Source organism: Trichosurus vulpecula, chromosome 1 (assembly GCF_011100635.1).
Source record: "Trichosurus vulpecula isolate mTriVul1 chromosome 1, mTriVul1.pri, whole genome shotgun sequence".
NCBI lineage: Eukaryota > Metazoa > Chordata > Mammalia > Diprotodontia > Phalangeridae > Trichosurus > Trichosurus vulpecula.
This window is the reverse complement of record NC_050573.1, coordinates 95072519-95096755: the sequence shown is the minus strand read 5'-3', so window position 1 is coordinate 95096755 and position 24237 is coordinate 95072519. Positions and strand designations below refer to the sequence as shown.

Below are 24237 nucleotides of genomic sequence, written 5' to 3'. Positions count from 1 at the left end.
AACTTTAGTAAGTCCCTTACAATTTCTCTTTCTTGATTATCTTTTCATGCTTCTCTTGATTCTTGTGTTTGAAAGTCAAATATTCTATTCAGCTCTGGTCTTTTTACTGAGAAAGCTTGAAAGTCCTCTATTTTATTGAAAATCCATATTTTGCCTTGGAGCATTATACTCAGTTTTGCTGGGTAGGTGATTTTTGGTTTTAATCCTAGCTCCATTGACCTCCAGAATATCATATTCCAAGCCTTTTGATCCCTTAATGTAGAAGCTGCTAGATCTTGTATTATTCTGATTATGTTTCCACAATACCCAAATTGTTTCTTTCTGGCTGCTTGCAGTATTTTCTCCTTGATCATGAAGCTCTGGAATTTGGCAACAATATTCCTAGGAGTTTTCTTTTTGCGATCTTTTTCAGGAGGCAATCGGTGGATTCTTTCAATTTCTATTTTCCCTCTGGCTCTAGAATATCAGGGAAGTTCTCCTTGATAATTTCTTGAAAGATGACATCTAGACTCTGTTTTTGATCATGGCTTTCAGGTAGTCCAAATTTTTTAAAATTTTCTCTCCTGGATCTATTTTCCAGGTCAGTGGTTTTTCCAATGAATTATTTCACATTGTCTTCCATTTTTTCATTCCTTTGGTTCTGTCTTTATAATATCTTGATTTCTCATGAAGTCACTAGCTTCCACTTGCTCCAGTCTAATTTTTAAGGTAATATTTTCTTCAGTGGTCTTTTGGACCTCCTTTTCCATTTGGCAAATTCTGCCTTTTAAGGCATTCTTCTCCTCTTTGGCTTTTTGGAGCTTTTTTGCCATTTGAGTTAGTCTATTTTTTAAGGTGTTATTTTCTTCAATATTCTTTTGGGTCTCCTTTAGCAAGTCATTGACTTATTTTTCATGGTTTTCTCACATCACTCTCATTTCTCTTCCCAATTTTTCCTCTACTTCTCTAACTTTTTTTTTCCAAATCCTTTTTGAGCTCTTCCATGGCCTGAGACCAGTTCATGTTTTTTTTGGAGGCTTTTGACATAGGCTCTTTGACTTTGTTGACTTCTTCTGGCTGTTGTTTTGGTCTTCTTTGTCACCAAAGAAAGATTCCAAAGTCTGAGTCTGAATCTGAGTCTGTTTTTGCTGCCTGGCCATGTTCCCAGCCAACTACTTGACCCTTGAATTTTTCGCTGGGGTATGACTGCTTGTAGAGTAGAAAAAACTTTGTCCCAAGCTTGAGGGATTGTGCTGTTGTTTTCAGCACTATTTCTAAACAGCCAGCTCTGCCACACCAGCGCTCCTCCTCCCCCATGAACCGCCAACCTGGACCATGAGTCAGATCTGAAGCAGACTTTGTACTCCTGCTCTAATCCACTGCTGCTTAATTCCTCCCACCAGGTGGTCCGGTCCTGGGGCTGGGAGCCACTGCATCTGTAGTTTCATCCTCAGAGTTGTACCACCTCTGCTCCCCCTGGGGTAGTAGCTGAAGCACAAACTCCTTTCACTCTGTCCCCCCACCTTTTCCCACTAACCTTTTCTGTTGTCTTTGGTATTTGTGGGTTGAGAAGTCTGGTAACTGCCACAGCTCACTGATTCAGGATGCTAGGGCCTGTTCCACCCTGATCCCAGTCTGGTTGGTCTGGGAGTTGCCCGTGCTGGGCTGTGCTCCTCTCTGCTCCCAGCATGATGCAATAGACCTTACCCAGGGACCATCCAGGCTGTCCTGAGCTGGAGCCCTGCTTCCGCTGCTATTTCTTGGGTTCTGCAGCTATAGAATTTATTCAGAGCCATTTTTATAGGTTTTTGGAGGGACCTGGAAGGGTGCTCAGCCAAGCCCCTGCTTTCCAGCTGCCATCTTGGTGCTCTGCCCCCCCGATACTCATATTAAAGATGGCCTTTGGCAGGTACAAAGGCTTTGAATCAGGGATGGGAAACTTGCTGCCTGGAGGACACATGTGGCCCCTCTAGGTCCTCAAGTGCAGCTCTTTGACTGAATCCAAACTTCACAGAACAAATCCCCTTAATAAAAAGATTTGTTCTGTAATATTTGTACTCAGTCAAAAGGCCACACCCAAGGATCTAGGAGGCCACATGTGGCCTCAAGGCCACCTGCAGTTTCCATACCCCTTCTTTGAATAATGGCCTGTGTAACAGCAACCACACTGGCAAACCCAGGATGGCTGCTAGTGCAAGTCCTTTTATATGCTTTACTTGGAATGACAGCTGTTAACAATCTTCTTTAATTAAACAGAAAAAATACAGAGAATAGAAATAAAAACTGACAGGGCTCTACCACCTGAATTAAAGCTTTATATCCACCACTGAATCAAGAGACCGTTTACCTCTGAGGAGTCAGGGAGCTCAGAATATATGGCCACTGAGAGTCTCGACCAGAGAATCACAACATCTTTCTCATAAGTGAGGCCCCAAAGCAAAAGCTCACCTGTTAGAATATATACTCTTTCAGTTAATAGGTTCAGTGCCTAATTAGACATTAATAAAAGGTGTATAAGCCTTCCTACAAGCAAGAAAGCTTCCCACATGAGGCCTATTGAGGGGGGGAGGAAGATCTTATTCCCCATTAACCTTATAGCCTGTTATGTTAAGAAGGGTCTTGTAGGTCCCTGAGTGTAAAGCCTTGAGACCAAGAGACATAAATAGAAATTGTTACACCTGGGGCAAGTCAGCTGATTGGGGTAGAGGGAGGAATGACACTAAGAGGATGATGTGCTTTGTTGAGTGTAATTATACCAGGAGAGAGGGCATCCCAACACATGTATCTCTCAGGCTTAGCAAGAGACCTGGTACTGGGGGAGGGTAGGCCCTGAAAAAGGGTTGGGAACCTCAGAGGTAGACCTGGGCTCTGGTTGGTTAGCTTTTCTTAGACCTCCCCTTCATTTCCTGCCATTTCCAACAATGTTAAGGCCTTAGCCTAAAAGGGCCATGGTCTCCCATTGCATGCTGGGCCATCTCCAGTCATCCTAATGAATATCTGGCCACTGGATCCAGTTGGCTCTGGAGGAGACAGTGAGGCTAATGACCTTGAACAGCCCTCCCTCACTCAAAGTCAGCTGCAAGTCGTGTCATCATTTCCCTGACGTCATGACCCTCTTTGGAAACAAAGGACAAACACAAGCCACACACATACTATGGCATCCCACCCCTTAACGCCCCCAAAGTTCTAGTTTCCCTTTATGTGTTTTTTCCCCATTACAATGTAAAATTTTTGAGGGCAAGAACTGTCTTATTTGCATGGTATCAAAGGCACTTAGCCTGGAGCCCAGCCCACAATAAGCATTTAACAAATACTTTATCATTCTTCTAATCATCCATTCATTCATTCTCTCCCTGGATTCCTTCTTCCTGGGAAAAGCTCTTGTTGGCCCACCCTGGTTTTAGTTCTTTTTAAATCACTGATATACCCTAAAGGAGCAGAACAGGCTCAGAGAAAATATTTCAGGGACACAGAATGCCTTGAACTTAACCATACTTTTTCATCAAAGTCTCTCTCCTTTCCTAGAGAGGCACTAGCTTCTGGGCTATGGCAATACCAAATCAGACACACAGAACACAGACATTACAACTCCTCTGATCACTATTCACCGAAGACAGACATCTAACAGAGCATGGAGAGATGCACAAGAGGATATGTCTGCTGGGTCTACCCCATTCAGCCAAAACCACAATCCTACCAGGTATACCTTCACTTAGATCTATACCAGCATTCAAACTCTATTATTACCCCTTTAGGAAGTCAAGGCAACTGGTCTATGCATCATGAAGTTAGCAGCTACTTTCAGTAGGTCAGTCAACTAGCATTTATTAAATGTCCAATATATGTCAGGCACTGTGCTAGACCTTTGCATTGAAGATGCAAAAAAGGGGGAAAATAATCAATTGCTCTCAAAAACCTTATAGTCTAGCATGGTAGAAAATAGGTGAAAAACAACTATATATTATAATTATATACATATTATATATATATATACACACATAGTAACTGTATATATAATGTAACTGTATGTATATAGTGTGTATATATGTACATATGTGTATGTGTATATATAATAGATATATGTATACACATACATACATACCACACAGAATAAATTGGGGATAAGCTCTGAGAGAGGACACTAAGATTAAAAATAAAAGGAAAAACGCCTTGAAGAAGATAGGACTTTAGCTGACACTTGAATCCTGCCAGGGAATCTAGGAGGTAGAGATAAGGAGAGGGAGTGTTTGAAGCATGGGAGACAACCAATGAAAATGCTCAGGATAAGGAGATGGAGAATATTGTTCAAGGAAAAGCTAGGAGGCCTGTGTCACTGCATTGCAAGGAACAAGGCAACAGGAACCAGGTGTGAGAAGAAGTGGTAAGTTTATGAAGATTTTTGAAAGCTTTTAAAAAAAAAAAATATATATATATATATATATATATATATATATATATATATATATATATATATATATATACATATTTGATTCTGGGGAGTTTACTGAATTGAGGGATGTGTATACATGTGTGTATATGTGTATGACATGGTCAGATTTGTGTTTTAGCAAGATCAATCTGCCAGTTGAGAGAAGGATGGATTGGAATGAGGAGAGATTTGTGGCATGGAGACCAACCAGTAGGCTATTGTAACATTCCAGGCATAAGGTAATGAGGGCCTGCATCTGGGTGATGGCAATGTCAGAGTAGAGAAGGGGCCATATATGAGAGATGTTGCAAAGGTAAAATTCAACATGCTTCAACGACAGATTAGATAGGAGGCTAAGAGAGAATAAGAATTGAGGATGACACCCAAATTTGAGGCTGGGTGACCAGGAGGAAAGTTAAAAAGAGTAGAAGGTTTTAGGGGAACAATAATGAGTTCAGATTTGGACATGTTGAGTTAAGATGTCTAAGGTGCATCCAGTTGGAGGTGGTGAGTCCTTATCAGGCCTCCATTAGGCTGACTAGAGGCAGTAGATAAAAATCAGGGGGAGTCCAGACCTCTGGACTAGAACTCCTAAATTGGTCCTTATACTACGCAATAAAAAAAACCTGTGAAGGAAGTAGAGCAAGAGAAAAACGCTAAGACCTCTATATGGCAAAACAGTGTAGCTCTAAGCTATCTGATTACCTGGGTGGCTTTCCACTGTATATCTGTTTGTCTTCCCCTGCATTTTGTCTATCTCAAGAAGATTTTTGGACTTTATTGTAAGCTGCATAAGATCTTATCAACAGAAAATACCAAAAGACTAGATGTTGCTATCTCTGCCACAAGTTCCATCACACATACTGTACTTAACTATAACTTCTGGAACTTTCGTTTTTGTCTCAATCATACCTCTGCCATATTTCATCTGACCTTGGTTGCTATTATTCAGTTCTTTTCAGTCATGTCTGACTGACTTCATTATCCCATTTGGGGTTTTCTGGACAAAGATAATGGATTGGTTTGCCATTTCCTTCTCCAGCTCATTTTGCAGTTGAAGAAACTGGGACAAACAAGGTTAAGTGATTTGCCAAGGCTCACCCACCTACTAAGTGTCTGAGGCCAGATTTGAATTTGGGAAGTTGAGTCTTCCTGGCTCCAGGCCCAGCACTCTATCCACTGTGCCACCTACTTGCCCTATTAACTGTACACATACATGTTGAATACATGGAGAATCAGAACCAGTATCTCAAAAAATCAACCAATTTCCATCCCTTTCTTTGAGTTCCAAAATTTAACTTCTTGAAATGTAGAGCTGTGCAGAAGTATCAATGAAATGAGTGCACACAAACCTCATCTTGTTCCCTGAATCTCTAGAAAAGCTGTCTTGCATGGGTCTCTGGAGGACTCTTTAGTTAACAGTATATTTAGCAACCCCTATGCATTCTCCCACTCTTATTTCTTCATGTTGTCTTATCTCACCACACTATGGTTCTTAACTGGTTTCTTTTGAGGTCTGTGGCAATAATTTCTGAGATAATAGGGTAAGATTTGTAGTCTATGCCCATTGAAAAGAGAATGATTAAATGATTTATGTGTGGTGAAAATATAAGATCTTGGTCTTATTAGCACAATTATATTTCCCTTAGAAATTCAGCCTAATTATATTTATTTGAATATTTTTAAATGTATTATTTTGGATGTATAGTTACTCAGTCCACAGCTCAGGAGAGAGCCTTTAGGTATTCTTAAGGCCATGCAAATTTCTCACCTGGTATCTGATCCTCTGGCAAGGGACCTTTCCAAAATCACCTAGGCTAGTCATTTATTTACAAAACACAACATGACCCTGTGCTTATACCTAAGCCAGGCATTCTTAATCTGGAGTCCACAGACAGCCAAGGTTGCAGATAGATTTCACGGAGCCTATAACTTTGGATGGGAAAAATACATCTTTATCCTCACCAACCTCTAACTGAAATTTAACATTTAATTCAATTGTGAATTAAAACAATACAAAACATTATCAAAGGATCTATGACATAGAAAAGGTTAAGAACCCCTGCCTTAAATTTTCTCAGCTTGGTAAAACCTGCAAAAGCTTATATTCTGTTGACACAGAAGCCATGGTCACCTCCACGCTACAGTGAATCACTGGAATATGGCCTTAGTAAATGAACCTAATAACAATTGTTAGTATTTCTACTGCACTCAGTACTTCATTTGTTTTTGTTATTAATAACCATAACACATACTTCAATATATCAGGGATCCCTGATTTCTTCAATTTGGACACTCCTCCACCAACACTTCCCTGTAAAAGACAATGTAGTTTGATGGAACAAGCGCTGATTCTGGAGTCAAACAATGTGGATTAAAATCTAATTTTTGCCACTTGTTACCTATGTGACATTCACCAAGCCATATAGCATCTGGGGGCCTCAGTTTCTATTTCTGTAAAACAAATGGTTGCACTCAATGATTGCCTCTGAGGTCCCTTCTACTGGCACTAGACCTCTGATCCTATTGGGCCCCTCTATAAAAGTAATAGAGCATCCCTAAGAGTTTCTACATTCACACAATCCATCATCCTCTGGCCATCCTAGTGATGAGCTGCTCTAAACTTTGCTAGGCTGGTTCTAGAGGGACAGCATGGCGTTGTAAGAATCCTGGATTTGGACTCAGGAAGACATGGATTCATATCCTGCCATTACACCTACTACCTGTCTGGCCCTTGTGACCAGAACGGCCTTTGTTTTCTTTGAGTGACTCAGTTTACCTCATTGAGCCTCGCTGGGTGCTGGGGCTTCTCTTCTGGGGCAGGAAGCCCAGAGACCATGCCAGGAAGCAGAGAACTTCCTGTGTGATGAGTCATGGGGCTGGCTGAGGGGAGGTGTTAACTCCAGAGCCATGCCCCATTGGGTGTTAACCTAGTCTACGCTAGGGAGAGGGGCCAACTCAAGAATCAATCGGCCCTGGTCATTCAGGCAGCACTTGATGATGTCAAAAACTCTATAAGAGGAGAGAGGACAGCTTGAAGAGGCCTCTTTCCTTTTCCGGTTGGCATGGGAGCAGTGGCGAGAGTGACTCTGGGCCAGCCCTTGCTCTCGGGCTGAGCCCAGATGTTGGTAACTATGAATTGTATTGGGTCTGTCTGTTGATATTTGTAATTTGTTTGTATTTTGTTTTGAAGTTCGGGGTGCTGGTTCTTTTCCCCTGAACTAAATGAATGTTCTGAACCTCAGGGTGCTGGCTTTTTCCCCTGAAGTAAGTGAATGAATCTGTATTTTGTTTGTCTCTTGAAGCTTGTCTGTATGCTCCCCTGAACTAACTGAATGCTAACTGAATGTTTTCATTTTTTCCCCTGAACTAAATGAATGTTGTCTGTATGCTAACTGAATGCTGGATTAAAGTAAGTTGGTCAACCCCTTCACCATGCTTTCCTTGTTTAAGCAGATAAAAAGAACCTGTGCTTTCCCAGTGTGCCAGCAGCCTCCTGGGTGCTGGCAGCCCCCTGGGTGCTAGCTGTGGGGGGCTCTTACACCCCCACAGGAGCTGCTAGCTGGATTATTAAAACAGCCCTGTGCAAGCCACTTCAACCCTCTTCTCCACAGTTTCCTCATTTGCAAGATGAAGTGTTTAGACCCAATGTCTCTATGGTCCTTCTTGCTTTGATTCTATAATGTTTGATTAATAAGCACAGAGTCTATCACTGAGACCATACTGACACCTTCCTAGCTTGGCACAACCTGCTAGAACTTGGCTCCACTGACATTTGAGAAACCAGCACACCTCCATGTCATAATATGAAATCAGAGGAAGAATTCAAGCATACTATTACTAAGTCACATTTAGATAGTACTTTTTGGACATACGAACTGCTATGTTTTTTAGCAACACTTTAGATTAGGTCACACAATGATTATCTTTATTTTATTGATGAGGAAACGAAGGATAAAAACGATCCTTGCCCCAGGTCACAGAGCCAGTAGGGGTGAGCACCAGGACTGGAAAATCCTTTTTCTCAACTCCAGATCCTCTCCTCTTTCCACTGTGCCCGACTACTTCCCAATTTCCAACAGAAACTTCTCTTTCTTTGCGAGGCCCAAAATGATCCCTTCTCAATGAGGCCCTTCAAGTGTACAGCGTTTGCGTGTTCCCCATGTTTTTTTTTTTTTCCCATTAACGCTAAGAGTTTGTACCAAGAGATGCTCAGACTCCCTGCAGCTTTGGAAATGAAGTCCCTGCATGCTGGGAAATGAAGCCAAGGAGGGCTGATTCAGTGGTTAAGCAGCACATTACATGATGTTCCCTGCAGATCAAGTAGGAATCACTGTGTTCATGAAGGAAGGCAGAACATTTCCACCTTTGGGGGAGAGGAAGGAGTGGGGCACTCCTTGGACGATAAAAGCCTTTCACATTACTACTTCAAAAAAGCTGGCTACTAATGTATCCTCTGTAAGGCTCAGAAAATGGACAAGGGTAAGTCTGTAAAAAGCAGAATTCTATGTTAAGGTTGAGTCTGCTTCTGCCATCTCTCTCATTCCCTTACTCCTTCCTCTCCTCTCCAATGCTATTGCACAATCCTATTTTAGGACTCATATCTTTTTTACCCCAGACAAGTTACTTGGAACAGGAATAGGAAGAGCATTGGCTCTGAGTTCAGAGGGCAAAGGTATAAATCCCACCTCTGGCAGCACCTATGTGACTGACAATGAAAAATGTGACATGGACTTGAAATCGCCTCTTAGAGGATAAATAGAAGGCAGTGTGGTATCCTGGAAAGAATACTGGTTTGGGAGCTGGAAAAAAACTAGATTTGAATCTCATATATACTGATTGCATTTGTATAATTTTGGGGAAGTTACTTCTCCTTCTCTGGGTCTCGGCAGGGAGACTTGGTGAGGAGGAATAGGCTTGGATTAGATGACATTCTAAGATAAAACGTAGCCATAATCTGACTTTTATGGGATTCATTCCAGAAGAAAAGATGATTCCATAGAGGCAGTCCTTAGAACAGAAATCATAGAATAAATGATGTTGAGAAAGGAAGAATTGGGGCAGCTAGGTGGCGCAGTGAGTAGAGCACCGGCCCTGGAGTCAGGAGGACCTGAGTTCAAATCCAGCCTAAGACATTTGACACACTTACTAGCTATGTGACCTTGGGCAAGTCACTTAACCCCAATTGCCCTGCCAAAAAAAAAAAAGAGAAAGGAAGAATTGGTTCATGGTCAGGCACAACTTGACACAATCAAGTTTCTCAAAGACCTTGGACTTTACCTCTGAGAACGTAGGTTTGCAGTAACCAGCTCCAAAGACAAGGCTTTCTAAGGACATACTGGACTGTTCCAAACCTGACTCTGGGCTGCCTTTACCCAGCCACGATCCCTTCCCTGGGCGTGTAAAGCTAAAATGGAAAACATTAAGAAGAAAAATGTATTAGAAACCAACATCCTATAAAAATAATAACAAATTGTGAAGTTTACTAATTACTTGGCACAAAATATGGTAAATTCAAAAGGATACTAGCTCTAGAGTCAAAGGACTCAGGTTCTAATTCTGCCTCACGCTTGTTGTCTAAGTGACCACAATAAGCAAGTCATGATTTGATCTCCATAGGCCTCAGTTTCCTCATCTGTCAGATAAGGGCATTGGACTAAATGGACTCTGAGGCCACTTTCAACTCTGGAGCTAGAATCCTATGATACTGAAAAGATCATTCACCCAGCTTGAAATAATGAAACACGAAGGCTGAGAGATGAAGTGACTTTCCTAGTGTCATACAGGGAGAAAATATCAGAGCAGGGATTCAAATCCAGGTCTTGTGACTCCAAGTCCAGTGTTCTTTCAACTACACTTTGATTCCTCGATAACATAATAAGCATTCAGTACATAACAGAGTCTTGCCTGGAGTTGACTAACTAATTAAGGAATTGAATAAGTAGATTGGCAGACAGACAGACAGACAGATGATAGATAAATAGATAGATAGATAAATGGATGAATAGATAAATAAAATAATTTCAGTATGGCCTGGGTTTAGGCTGAATTTTCCTACTGATTAGTCTGGAATAATAGAAGAGCTGTGAGGGGTTCCAGGTAGAGAACTGGGAGTCAAATGTTCTGTGTCCTTGTCCTCATTCTACCATGGCTTTCTGTGTTACACTGGCCAAATTTCTTAACCTCTCTACTCATTATTTGTCATACAAAGGCAATAATACCCATCCTAACTACTTCATAGAATTGTTGAAATCATCAAATGAAATGATGATATGAGCATGCTTTGAAAACTGCAAGCTGGTGGACAAAGGGGAGATATTACCAAATGATTATAACAGGTGTGAGTTTTGTGATGCTTGGTGCCCAATGACATGCTTTAATTTCCAACACTCTGCTGAGGCCAGGTATTGAATGAACACTGAGAAGGTCATTTCATTTCACGAGTCATTTAGATTTTTAAAAATATTGATTTTATTCTAGATTCCATCTTGCTTGGAAGACTCATAAAATGTACCAAGAAAAAAATATTTCAATCTTCTAATACAGTGGAAAGACACCTGAAGTTTTCAGTGGGCTGGGTAGATCAGAAGTTGTTGATTCTGGCTCAGCCTCTGCCATAGCTCACTATCTAGCTGTATAATCATATGAAGGGCAGGTAGGTTGTATAGTAGATAGAATACCAGGACTGGAGTCAGGAAGACTCATCTTCCTGAGTTAAAATCTGGCCTCAGACACTTAGTAGCTGTGTGATCTTGGGTAAGTCACTTAACCCTATTTGCCTCAGTTTGCTCATTTGTAAAATGAGTTGGAGAAGAAAATGGCAAACCACTCCAATATCTTTGCCAAGAAAACACCAAATGGGGTCACAGAGTCAGACAAGACTGAATAACAACAACAAAATCACATGAAAGTCATTCAACCTTTTTGGGCCTCATTTTTTTCATCCAAATTAAAGACTCGATTAAGATGGTCTCTAGAGTTGTTTCCTGCATAAACCTTCTGGATTCTTATATTCTATAGCACTAATTCTCTTTTCACTGCATGAGTACGTATTCTAAGAGTTTATGTTCAAAGGTCCCTCATAGATCTAACATTCTATGTTCTCGGGTCCTTTCCAGCTCTAACATTCTAAGTTCTATATATGAACACCTCCTGTTCCAAGGTACTTCTCAGTTCTCATTCTCTGATTAAGGAATAATGGACCATTATGGACTTGATAAGTAATGATATTTAAAATGCTCATTCATATAGCTCCTTAAGGCTTACAAAGTACTTTTCTCAGAACGCTGTGAGGTAAATAGGACAGGTATTATTAAGCCCATTTTGCATATGAGAAGACTGATGTTCAGGTATGAGAGGAATTGCCTACTGAGTTGCAGCATAGCAGCTGTGATGCAAAATAAGTTTTCACACTCGAAGAGCAGAGCTTTTTCCACCACTTCATAGAGAATGTTCATATTTCCTCATTGGTAGAATGAGGATGATGATGATAGCTAATATTTATTTAAGACTTTAAGTTTTGCAAAGTATTTTACATTAATTGTTTCATTTGATCAATTTGGCTAAATTTCACAACTGTCTCACACTGATCATGTTTAACGGATACTATTCTCAACTACGAATGAGAGTACGTTTCCTACAGATACTCTTCAGGCCACTTCTGTAGCAAAAAGATATGTGCGTTACTCAGAAAGGCCATGTTTACTCACAGAAATCTTCCCTATGGAATCCAGAAAACAGGAGAAAAATTCTATCTGACTGCATTTACAAGAGGAAGGAGGGAGAGAAGTGTGTGTACAGGGAGAGAGACAGAGAGAGAGAAGAAAGAAGGGAGGAGGAAGATGGAGAGAAGTTGGGATGGGAGGGAAAAAAGGGAAGGGGAGGGGAGGAGAGAAAAGGGGGGAGAGGAGAGAAAAAGGGAAGACAGGAGAGGGGAGAGGAAAGGAGAAAGGGAAAGAGAGAGCTATGATGGCAAGACCACTGGAAAGGTTGAAGGAGGTAAACTTAAAAGCACCTCATGACAATGGAAGGTTAAACCTCCAACCAATAGTTTCCAAATTTCAAAATCCTCATTAGAATATTATCAGAGTTCTCCCATTTTGTATCTGAATGCCAGTTTTGTTTACCTAGCTTTAGTGTTTTCTAGAGCCACCGAATATGCTTCTGGGAAATGGAAAAGGGTAAATTTGGCAAATGGCACAGAAACTTTCTTTTTCTTTTTAACCTGGAAAGTGGCCAGAGAGTTAGTAACATTTTGAGAAAAAATAAAACAGGTATTATAACTACTCTATTACATACCATAGAATCATTGGGAAGAGGTTTTAGAATAAATGATATCCTGGAAGAGGCTTCTGAACACAGAATGTGAGACCATGAAATGCTTTGGAATATACACAATAAGTTAGTCAGTCGATAAGCACTTATTAAGGACTTAGTATCTGCCAGGCATGATCCTATGGGTTAGGTATACAAAAAAGGGGGGGGGTGGCTAAAAGTCTCTGGTGGGATACTCCATGTACGTACGTACATACGTACAAGATGTATGCAGAGTAGAAGGAAGTCAGTCTGAGATGGGAAGGCATTTGCAACTAGAGGGTGTAGGGGAGAGACTTGGAAAGACCTGTAAAAGGCAAGATTTCACCTGAATCCTGGAAGAAAGCAGAAGAAACTAGCGGCTGGAGATGGTATAAACATTATTATTCTCCTTTGACAGGTGAGGGAATTGAGACTCACTAAGTCTAAGCTGCCAGTGGTGACACACATTGAAGACATCAATTAGGATCAGAACCGATCTTGCATCATTTCCTATCTTCTAGTTTCACTGTACCATCTGATTTTTGTATTTATGTTAATGGGTATGACAGAAAGAAACAATAGATAAAGCAGAACAAAAACCTGCCATTTTCTATAATGCATGAGCTGAACAGGATCTTTGTTGTTGTTTAGTCATTTCAGTCATGTCTGACACTTTGTGAGCCCACTTGGGATTTTCAAAGATACTGGAGTGGTTTGTCATATCCAGCTCATTTTACAGATGAGGAAACTAAGGCAAACAGAATTAAGTGCCTTGCCCAGCGTCACACAGCTAGTAAATATCTGAGGCAATGTATGAACTCAGCCCTTCCTGACTCCAGGCCTGGGACTTTAACCACTGCGTATTGATCAGGACCTTACAGACCAACTAACCGAATACCCTTTCTGCTTTTACAGATGAGGAAACCAAGGCACAGTAGGATAAATGTCCATATAATTTAATCATTTTAATAACAATAGCTACCATTTATAATGGGCTTTAGGGTTTTCAAAAGCTTTCCACATATTAACTGACTTAATCATCACCACAACCCTGTAAGGCAGGTGCTATCATTATCCCCATTCTACAGATGGGAAAACGGAGGATCATCGAAGCTGGGTGACTTGTTCAGGATCACACAAGTCAGATCTAGTACCTTCTCTACAGTACCACCAGCTGCCTCATTTTAGTTGAGGATATGTTTGTTGATACTATTTTATGACAGTTGAGAAGACATATAAAATGCCATGTTTAATACCACTTATCACCCTGATTTCAAGAGGTTTACACAGGCTGAGGGTTTCAGAGGAGAAAGTCACAGAAACATAAAAACATAGATCCTCAGAGCTCTGGAGAGTTCTCAGGGATCTTGTTGTCCATTTCCTATCAGAAACACAAATCTCCACATTCCCCAACGTCAATCAGTGATAAAGCTAATTATAACATGGGGTATGGGTGGGGCGACTCTTCTCATTTCTGATAGTTGCATAAGTGGACTAAGCAATTTAAATCAATACATTTATCAACCAACAAGCATTTATTAAGTTCCACTGTCAAACCTGTGCTGGATGCTGGAGATCTAAATCCAAAGGATGAAAGAATCTCAACACTCAGGGAGTTCACCCTCTAACAAAAGAGTCACACAAGTCAAGTTCTCTTAAGCAGAAGCGATACTATCTAATACGTGACCTTCAGAAGGTGAATCCAGCTTTAGTTTCCCCGTTGATCAACTGGTGAGGACACACAGAATCAAAGAATCTCAGGAAGAGAGCTCAGAGGAAGCTAGGCGGTAACATGGATACAGTACTGAACTTACAATAGGAAAGGCATCAGTTCAAATCTTGCCTCGGACATGTGCTAGCTAGGTGACCCTCGTAATTTCATGAACTCTCACCCTCAATTTACTTATCTTTAAAATGAGTCAGTCACATGCTTCACAGGGTTGTTCTAGAGATCAAACAAGATGACCTATGCAAAAAGTGCTCTGTGAACCTTAAGGTGCTATTTGTTGTTAATGTTATAATTACACTTCAGTAAGCATTGGAAGCAATAACCTCCTGTACAATTCTAACCTGGGGTTGTCTGGCCATGGCCAGATCACCTAACATGGAGGCCTCTGAATTCCCTACCGTGTAGGTGGCAGTAGCCTCCTTTGAGGGGCTACCTGTTTTTAAAACTGGGGAGGCTGAGTTGCTTTCCCTTCTGTCTTCCCGTTGCTCTTTCCCACCACTTTTTCTGCTGTATCCAGAGGGTGAAAATTCCCCAGCATGGATAGCATGAACTGGTCCTCTTTGAGGAGGACTTCCTTCCCCTTTTCTCCCTCTTTTACCCTGTTTCTGAAAAATGCATGTGAGGAGATTTGTTTTGTTAAGGAATGTTAAGGGGTCTCGTACTTGTCTTTTTGACTTGCCATTATTTTCTGGAAACACTGAATCCAGATCATGCAGGTGGCCCTGAATGTTATCAAGGATGAACCCCACCCCTCCCTCTCACCTGACATAACATGTTGTTTGCATCCCAAACTGGACTCTCTGTGTGTCCTTGAGAGTCAAGACATGTGCAAGCAGTCTTCACTAGAATGAGAAACTACTGGAGCAGCTGGGACCCTTGTAGATAAACGGACCATCAGATCTAAGGGAATAGCATAGGCTTATGATTCCTTTGCCTTGGCCCTTTGTGCCATTTCATGGTCTAGCATTTCAGTTTTGCATATGCACTGTTGCCTGGCTAACCTTCCTCCCCCAACCCCATGGAATGTGGATGGAACAGGACAAAATATCACACCATCATGTTGCTGAGCTATATTTACCTGATCAATGGTTGCTGCAGGGCCACTAGTGAGGCATGGATTGTCACGGAGATCACAGACAGGTGGAAATAGTCAAACATTACAGGGATGTGGTGGTGCAGGCCCCTTCGAGGCTGGAAGTGGAGGCCCAGGGTACGGCTGCTGATGGTTGGCATCCCTGCCAAATCCCTTGCCCTAGGAGGCAAGGGCAACTATTTTAGCATCAGGAGACTTAGACATGACTTAAAATAACATGAAGCTTAGTTGAATGAGAACAGATTGTGTATTGCCTTGATTCTTGGCCTTGGTTCACAGGATTATAGAATGGTCAAACTGGAAGACACTTTAACCGTGGAACATTAGAACACAGAGGATTAAAACTGAAATGAGTTATAGAACAGAAAATGTCAAATTACAGAATGTTCAAGTTGAAATAGAATGTAGAATGGATAATATTAAAACAGAAAATGAGCAAAGCACAGCATTTTAGAGCTAACAAAGGACCTTAGAGACCATCTCTTGCAACTACTTCATTTTACAAAAGAAAATGAGGCCTAACAAGGACTATTGACCTATGGAAAGTCATATAGAAGCATCAGAGTCAGAAGTAGGAATCAGAACTCTTGAATGTAACAGTGAAAAGGACACTGGCTTCAGTGTCACAATGGCTCAGATATTTTCTAGTTGAGATACAAATGGGAAAGTCACTATTGGTACTCCATGTGTCAATTGAGAAGGGGAAAAAACTACAAAATGAATGATGTGATCATTGATTTAGAGGTAGACGGAGCCTTGAAGGCTGTCTAGCATAACCCTCTCATTTGAGATAAAGAAGTGAAGTCTACAGAGAAGTGGAGACCTGTGCAAATCATACAGAATCTGGATAGTCAGATTCCAAATCCATCGCAAAATTGACTGTACCATGGTCTATATACAGTACAAATATATTGTTTTAACTATTCATCTAATGTAATTATTGTGAGGAAAATGCTATAAAAAACTTTAAAATGCTATATAAAACTAAACTATCATATTTATAACCAATTCCCCAGTCTAGTGCAATGTTCTTTCTATGACACAATGGTTCTTCCAGGATGAATTGCCTTATTCTGTTTATATTTTTCTGTCCAATCTATAAAATTTACATACTATCAAATTAAAATAGCCATCAGTACTTCCCATTGGTCCTGCTAAATTCAATTTGGATTATGTAAGTTAGATAAATCTAGTTAATTAAATGTATATGTGAAAGCACCTAGCATGTTTCATGTGAAAATGTTCCAGTGAAGTGGCAGAGTGGTACAGGACACTGGCTTAGAACTCAAAAGATGTAGGTTCAAATCCTATCACTGATGCTTATTACTTTTGTGACTTGGGCAATTCAGTTAACACCTCTGAGCTTTGATTTCTTCATCCATTAAATGAGGTGGTTAGGACTAGATGTCCCTGAAATTCCTTCTAGATTTGTGATCTGGTAGCTCCTAGGGTTATAGAGCCCCATCATCAGGATGAAAAAATTCAACTGAATTCATTATATATATATATATACACACACATATATGTACATACACACACACACACACACACACACACACACACATATATATATATATATATAATATATATATATATATATATATATATATATATTTGCTTACAATGTATAAGACCCATTACTCAGAAGTGGAGATTCAGAACAAAAATTAAAATGTCAATTTTCCTGCCCTCAAGGAGCTAACAATTGATGGCAATTTATATTATGTTAATATATTAATAACCAATTATTTACTTGTCATCTATCCTTTATCCTCCTATTTTTGTGAAGACTCCATTCCTGAAAAAGAAAGTCAGTTTTCGAAGAGCATGACCTGATAATGTCATCAATTCTTTTTGGAGGGGGAGGCGGGGAAGGCAGGGCAATTGGGGTTAAGTGACTTGCCCAAGGTCACACAGCTAGTAAGTGTGTCAAGTGTCTGAGGCCACATTTGAACTCAGGTCCTCCTGACTCCAGGTCACTGCACCACCTAGTTGCATCCCCCCCACCCAATGTAATCACTTCTAGTCCCCCATCTGCTCCTTAACTAGTTTGGGTTGGGATCCACACAGATGAGACTCTGGCTTTTGTCCATTCTGTCAATAGCCAAAAAGATCTGGTCAAGAGCTACACAGAGAGATTCATGTATCCTTAGTTCCTTCATTAGAGTTTGGGTCAGCCTGGCTCATAAAGAAGAAATAAAGCTAGATAGATGGTGATCCAGAAAGATTTTCATTGCCTAGATTCCTGGAGGCTGCTAAAACTCATTATCAGGCCTCTTTCCTCAGCTGACCTCCCCATGTTGATAATGAAGTAATGAGGGGCTGAGGACTCTTACTCCAACTCCTCATTATATGTCCACCAATTAGAGCTACCTTTTTCTGGTCAGGAGAGGGTCCAAGAATGTGCTGTCAGGAAGAAAGGTGGGCATTTAAGATAATTCAGGACCCTTAGTCTTTAGCTACTGAGAGAAACCACTGACCATCAGTTTACTGATTATTGGCTAATCTGATTCATAAATTGATTTTTAATACCCAGAAATTTTGTTTCTTGGACATTTATTTGTGACATGTTATAATAAAGAGAAAATAATGTACACATCTACAAGTATGATACAAAGGAGGAGGTGATGAAGTAAAGGAGACAGCCAGACTAAATAGTCTAGGAAAATATTATGGCAGGAGAGTCCACTTTAATTTGGGAGAAATTTATGGTGGAGGCTAAGCCTTCTATCCAGGGAAATCATCTTACTAGCCAAAAAGGAAGAGTGAGTATATTAAGGCATGCTAGGAACCAACCTGAAAGGATGTGGAAGTCTGAGCTACTATAAGATGTGAAGGTCTGAAGGAGAGTAAAATGAAACAAGACTGGGAAGGGAGAAGCCAGATTGAATAGTACCTTAAATGCCTAGGTAAAGAGTTTATAGTTCCCATTTTTTTCATTGTATTATATGGTATTGTGTTGTGTTGTATTGTGTTATCCTCATGGTGGGGTGGTATATTTATACAATGGAGAATTATTGAAGGTTTTTGAGTGGTGGAGTAATGTAGTCATACTTTTTAATGAGAAAAGCATACACACATTGTATTTTATACATAATATATAAATATATTCATACATGTATGGATATATATTGAGAGAAAGAGAGAAGTAAGTATAAGTAAGGAAAGCCAGTTATCTAAGGATGTTACCTTGTATTTATATGCTTTTATTTTATATACACTAAGTAACTATGTGGACAGCTACGTTGCCCAGTGGATAGAGTGCCAGGCAAGGAGTCGTGAAGGCTCATCTTCCTGAGTTCAAATCTGACCTTAGACACTTACTAGCTAAGGGACCCTGGGGAAGTCACTTAACTCTGTTTGCCTCAGTTCCTCATCTGTAAAATGATCTAGAGAAGGAAATGGCAAACGACTCCAGTATCTTTACCAAGAAATCCCCAAATGGGGTCACAAAAAGTCAGACACAACTGAAATGAATGAATAACAATGAATGATGAAATATACCGTATTTATTCTCTATATATGTATAAATGTATCTATTTATCTATGCATACATATACATACATATCATCTCTCTGGATAGAATTTAAGCTGTTAGTATTTAGAAGAATGATTGTTTCATTCTTTGTATCTATATTCCTACTATACGGGTCTGAACCTGGATGGTGTCACTGAGAGTGAAAAGGGAAAGGCAGATTCGAACAACATAAACAGGAGTGAGCAACTTAGTAATTGACTGGAATGGGGAGTGGATAATGAGGGAAAGAGAAAATGGGAATATCAAGAAAAATAGGAAATTTAGGAAGAAGGGTAAGTTTATAGGTGTAATTGAGTTCAGTTTCGTGTATGTTGTATGAAAGGTGCTGGTAGGTTGTCCATCTGGAGATGTACTTCAGGCAGTTGTGACAACTATACTAAAGCAAAGGGGAAAGATTAGATTTATAGATTTTGTACCAGTTTCCATAAGGGTGAGATTTGAAGGCATAGGACTGGGCAATATAATTAAATAAATTGAGGGAGATTAGAAGAGGATCGAAGACAGAAACTTGTGGTCCATCAACAGTTAAGACATAGGAAGAATGTGGAAATAAGCCAGTGAAAAGCAGCAGTCAGGTAATATAAAAATCAAGACAAGGGAGGACAGAGTATCCAGGGAAAAAATAAAACTAAATAGCATCAAAAACTGAAAAGCATTCAAGAAAGATGAGGACTGAGAAAGGTCACTGGTTCATTCATACCTTTGGAAAGATTCATTTAGTGAATAGTGGGGTCAGAAGTCAGACTGAAAGGTACTGAAACATGATCAAGAGATGAGAAAATTGAGTATAGTGGACTTTTGATAAGAGTTTTCCTGTGAAAAGGAGAAATGCTTGTAGGCTAATAGCTTAAGGAGATATCAAGGTCAAGGGAACATTTTAAGGGTGGAGAGAGGGACACCTGAATATATTTACAGAATTATCAAGAAAAGAGTCAGTAGACAAGAAGAACATGAAGACAAAAGATAAAAGTTCTTAGAGATGGAGACAGAAACAGAGACTGGGTGATAGAAGGGGCAAACTCCTAGAGGAGCAAAGAAAGGATAGAATAAAAGGGGAAAAAAGAATGAAAATAATTGAGGGGAAGGGGAATAGGTGAGGGGAGAGAAGGGAAGAGAGGCAAAAAGGAGGGGAGGGGAAAAGGGAAACATACATATCCAAAGGAAGGCTTATAGGATTGTGAGAAAATTACAGCCCAAGAATTGATTAAGAGAGAGTGTGGAACACTTACACTGAACAAGAGAAGATCTGGGGACATATTTTCTCTCTCCATATTTCTAAAAGGAATTTATCAGGAAGAAAGGGAGTGGGAAGCTTGTGTAGCTCCAAAGGATAGAACTGGGGCCAAGTAGACCCAATTTAAAGGGAGGCAGATTTCAGCTCAATATAAGGGAGAAGAATTTCCTAACAATTAGAATTGTCTTCAAGTGGAATGGCTTACCTGGAGGCTTTAGGACTACAATGGATGGTGTCCCAGGCCATTGCAGATGCTCTTTTGGACATGCATATTTCCATAAATGAGACCATCTAGGTCAATGATTTTAAAAGCAATAGACCTTTAATATGTGATTACATCACACAAGGGAAAGCCCTTTAACTTGAGTTATGCAGGAGGAGAGAGGATGAGGATACACTGAGATCTTAGTCATCAATACAACAAGGATACCACTGCATGTCTAAAGAGGTAGGCTGCATACACAATGCACACAGCAGAGGTTTAAGGGCCATGGATAAGACCATCTTCAAGCTATGGTAGAAGGTAAAAAAGGTTATCAAAGGTGACTTTAGAAGCTCCCTCGGAAGGAGAAGCCCATATATTTAAGGCTCTCATCATGCCTCCCCATTTGGTGTTGGCATGCCTGCAGTGTCCTACACATATAATAGGATTACTTTAAAAGGAAATGGATGTCCAGGTGTTTTACAAGGAGGAGTAGTGTCTCCAATCTTTGTTATCAGGCCAGGAGACATTAGCTTGAAAGGTGACATTTCCAGCAGGGATGATTTTATATATGGCAGATATCAGAAAAGAGGTGGAGCAGGGGCACTAGGCAAGATGAGTGGATATGTATAGACCAGAAAGAGCCCTTTTCAACAAAGGGTAGGTCTCTCTCAAAGGAGGTCCTCTGGGTAATTCAGGATTACCACTTGTTATCTAGAGGGGGTTGTGTGCATGACCTCTGAAGTCCCCTTCAGCTCTAAAAAAAAGTCAGTATTTTTTCCTTTGCAATGACACTAAAACATTAATAATCATAGAGACTTTTTTCTTCTGAACACAATCTTTTTTTATATATCCAGGATGTGCTAGAGACTCATTATTCTTGAATGCCGTGCAATGTTATTTACAGAAATGAAGAATTCCCTGTCCTCATAATCCTTCCTGGCCTCTGCTTTCTCTTCCTCTTGTTTAATCCTATATTCATCGACCACCTCCCACTGTTATTTTTATTAAACATTTTGTCCTTAAGGACAGGAAGCCATTTAATCAAAAGGTAACCTAATGGGATTTATATGCTTCATACAAGTATTTGTCTTATAGAAAGTCCTCCTGCTTCAGTGCTTAAGAATTCTAAATGTTTCTCTTTCCCCTTCCAGATTTCTATTTATTTGAAATGATTAGATTCTTCCCTGACTCTCCATTCATTCACTTGGATCTCAGTGTGACTGAAGCCACACACTTGCCCTCAGCCAATGACACTTCTAGAGTATGATATGACAGTTAAACAAGTCTACTGGGGAATCTTTGGCAGTATTAATAGAGGTAGAGTTTCCAAAATGAGTGGGGCATAGTCTGATATTAAACCACATCTGAATAACTACATCCAGTCCTGGATGGAAAGACATTGATAAGCTGAGCATTTCTGGAAGAGGTTGTCCAGAATGGTAAATGGACTTAAAATTCTGCTTTGTGTGGATCAGTTGAAGGAATAACAAATGTCATCCTAGAAAAGAGGTTTATGAAGCGAGGATGATGATCCCTGTCTCAGAATATCCATATTAGTAGTAGAAAGGTTATTGTGGACAGGACTAGTAAAAATGGAGAGAATTTAAAGTAGGCAAATTTGGGGCTCAGTATAAGGAAATCCTTTTTTACCATTTGAGGCAGCATTAATAGATACTGAGTTTTCTCTCACTGGGAGTCTTCTAGTAGAGGTTAGGTGACTACTTGTCAGGGGAGTTATTCAGGGGATGGTTGATTGCCTGCTTCAGAAAGAGTTTGAAATACATCTCCTAGGTCCTTTCTGAGTCTGGAATTTCAATAATTTTATGATTCTAGACTCTGAATTCTCTTTCAGATTATACTTTTTCCCTTTTATCTATTCTTGCTAAACTTCCTTTCTTACTATAAAATTTGAGTTTTTTACCATTCCAAATTCCCCTTGTTCTTGGTTTGACTGCTTTCTGAAGCACTCTAGATACTTTACTCTCCTTTGCAAAATCTAATCTCTTAACTCCATCTTCATTATTTTATTTTTCTGCTTCTCTTAACCCTGGCAAATACTCTCAATATTCAAGCATTCACAATTGTCTATTGGTTGACACTTTTAAAGCAGGCAAAGGGGTTCCAATGTTGGGTGGGGAGTACAAATATAGCACTGAGTTCCACTGGACAATTACTTTATTCTTCATATCATCATCACCATCACCACCATTATCATCATCACTCATAGAGGCAGCATGGTTTACTGCAGGAATCAACACCTCCTGCCTGTGGGCCAAATACAGCCCACCACCTTTATTTGAATGGCTTGAGAGCTAAGAATAATTTTAGTTATGCGAAAAATAGGTGATGGGTGGGATTTAGTCTGACCCCCAGTCTAGTGGATAGAGAGTTGGTCTTGAGTCAAAAAGACCTATGTTGAAGTCTACTGGTTGTGTGATTCTTTGCAAGTCACTTAATTTAACTGTTGAGACTATAAATAATGGGGAATTTATCAATTGGTACTGATAAAGAATATTCCTCACCAGAAGTTCCTTAACCCAAAGAAATCAGAAGTCTAGTTTAAAAAACACTAGTTTGCCTTTCTTTAATGCTTTAACATTTGCAAAGGGTTTCCTTCAACCACCCCATGAAGTCATCAGGGCAAATATCATCAATTCCATTCTATAGATAACTAAGCTGAGGTTTAGAGGGTTGTGACCCACCTAAATAAGATAGCTCATATGTGGTAGAACATGGATACAAACTCATATAGCATGACTCCAAACCCTGTGCTCTTTACAAAATTTAATTCTATTTCTGTGTATACAATGTGGCCTATTTCATAGATTTGTCAACTTGTCTGTCCTCATCCATGTGTATTTCTGTATCAGGTTTATTATGGACTTGAAATAATATAATCCCAGGATTGGAACAAAGTTCAAAATAGAACACTTTATCTGTCTAGTTCACTGTCAATCTTTAATAAATGTTTGTTGAGCTGTAGGATTGAAAGATATATACCATCTACATGTACCATCTCTGTTTAAATACCTCCATTGTTGGCAAACGTTCTATCATAGAGTCTTCTCCCAAATAGACCCAAAGGATATGTAATTCAAATAATAAGGTCGGAGCTCAAAGAATTCTCCATACAAGTCACCAACCCCATTAACCATAGACCATTCCTGTCCCCTAGTCTGCAGGGTTAACATATGAGAAGGTAGATTTAGTCAAGGGTTCTTACTCTTTTCTTTGTTTCATAGGCCTTCTGGACATTCTGAAGAAGCCTATTGACCACTTTTCTGAAAAATGTTTTATAATGCACAAAATAAAGTATATACGACTACAAACGATGCCAATTATATTAAAACAGAAATGTAATTTATTTTTCCATTCAAGTTCACAGACCCCCTGAAATGGATCCATGGGTTCCTTGGATGTCCATGGTTCCCAGGTTAAAAATCTTTAGTCTGGACAATCTTTAAGACCCCATTTCTAATATTTAATTTTATATTCTATTATTCCATTTTCTCATGTTTTATATTCTCTGTCCTCTGTTTTCACATTCTTTATTCTAAGATCCCTTTCAGCTTTGATGCTTTGTGTTCTAATGTTTCCTTCCAGATCTAACATTCAACAAGTGTATGACTGTATATGCAGTAGGTGTCCTCTCAAAAAGCCTTTGAGACAAAGCATTCTGATTTCTTAATTGGCCAAAAAAATGCAGTAAACAAGAGCAGCTTTGATTCAGACTCT

The 24237-nt window shown here is 39.9% G+C and overlaps 1 protein-coding gene across 1 annotated transcript in view; it reads right to left on the bottom strand.

Annotated features, from left to right (window-relative positions):
- FAM135B (family with sequence similarity 135 member B) overlaps positions 1-24237 on the bottom strand; it is a 231562-nt gene that overhangs the window by 113066 nt on the left and 94259 nt on the right. The window contains exons 5-6 of the mRNA XM_036741454.1: positions 15511-15684; positions 9689-9815 (exon numbers count right to left, since the gene is read on the bottom strand). Of these exons, the coding sequence (XP_036597349.1) occupies positions 9689-9815; positions 15511-15684 (301 nt within the window). The remainder of the gene's footprint in view (positions 1-9688; positions 9816-15510; positions 15685-24237) is intronic.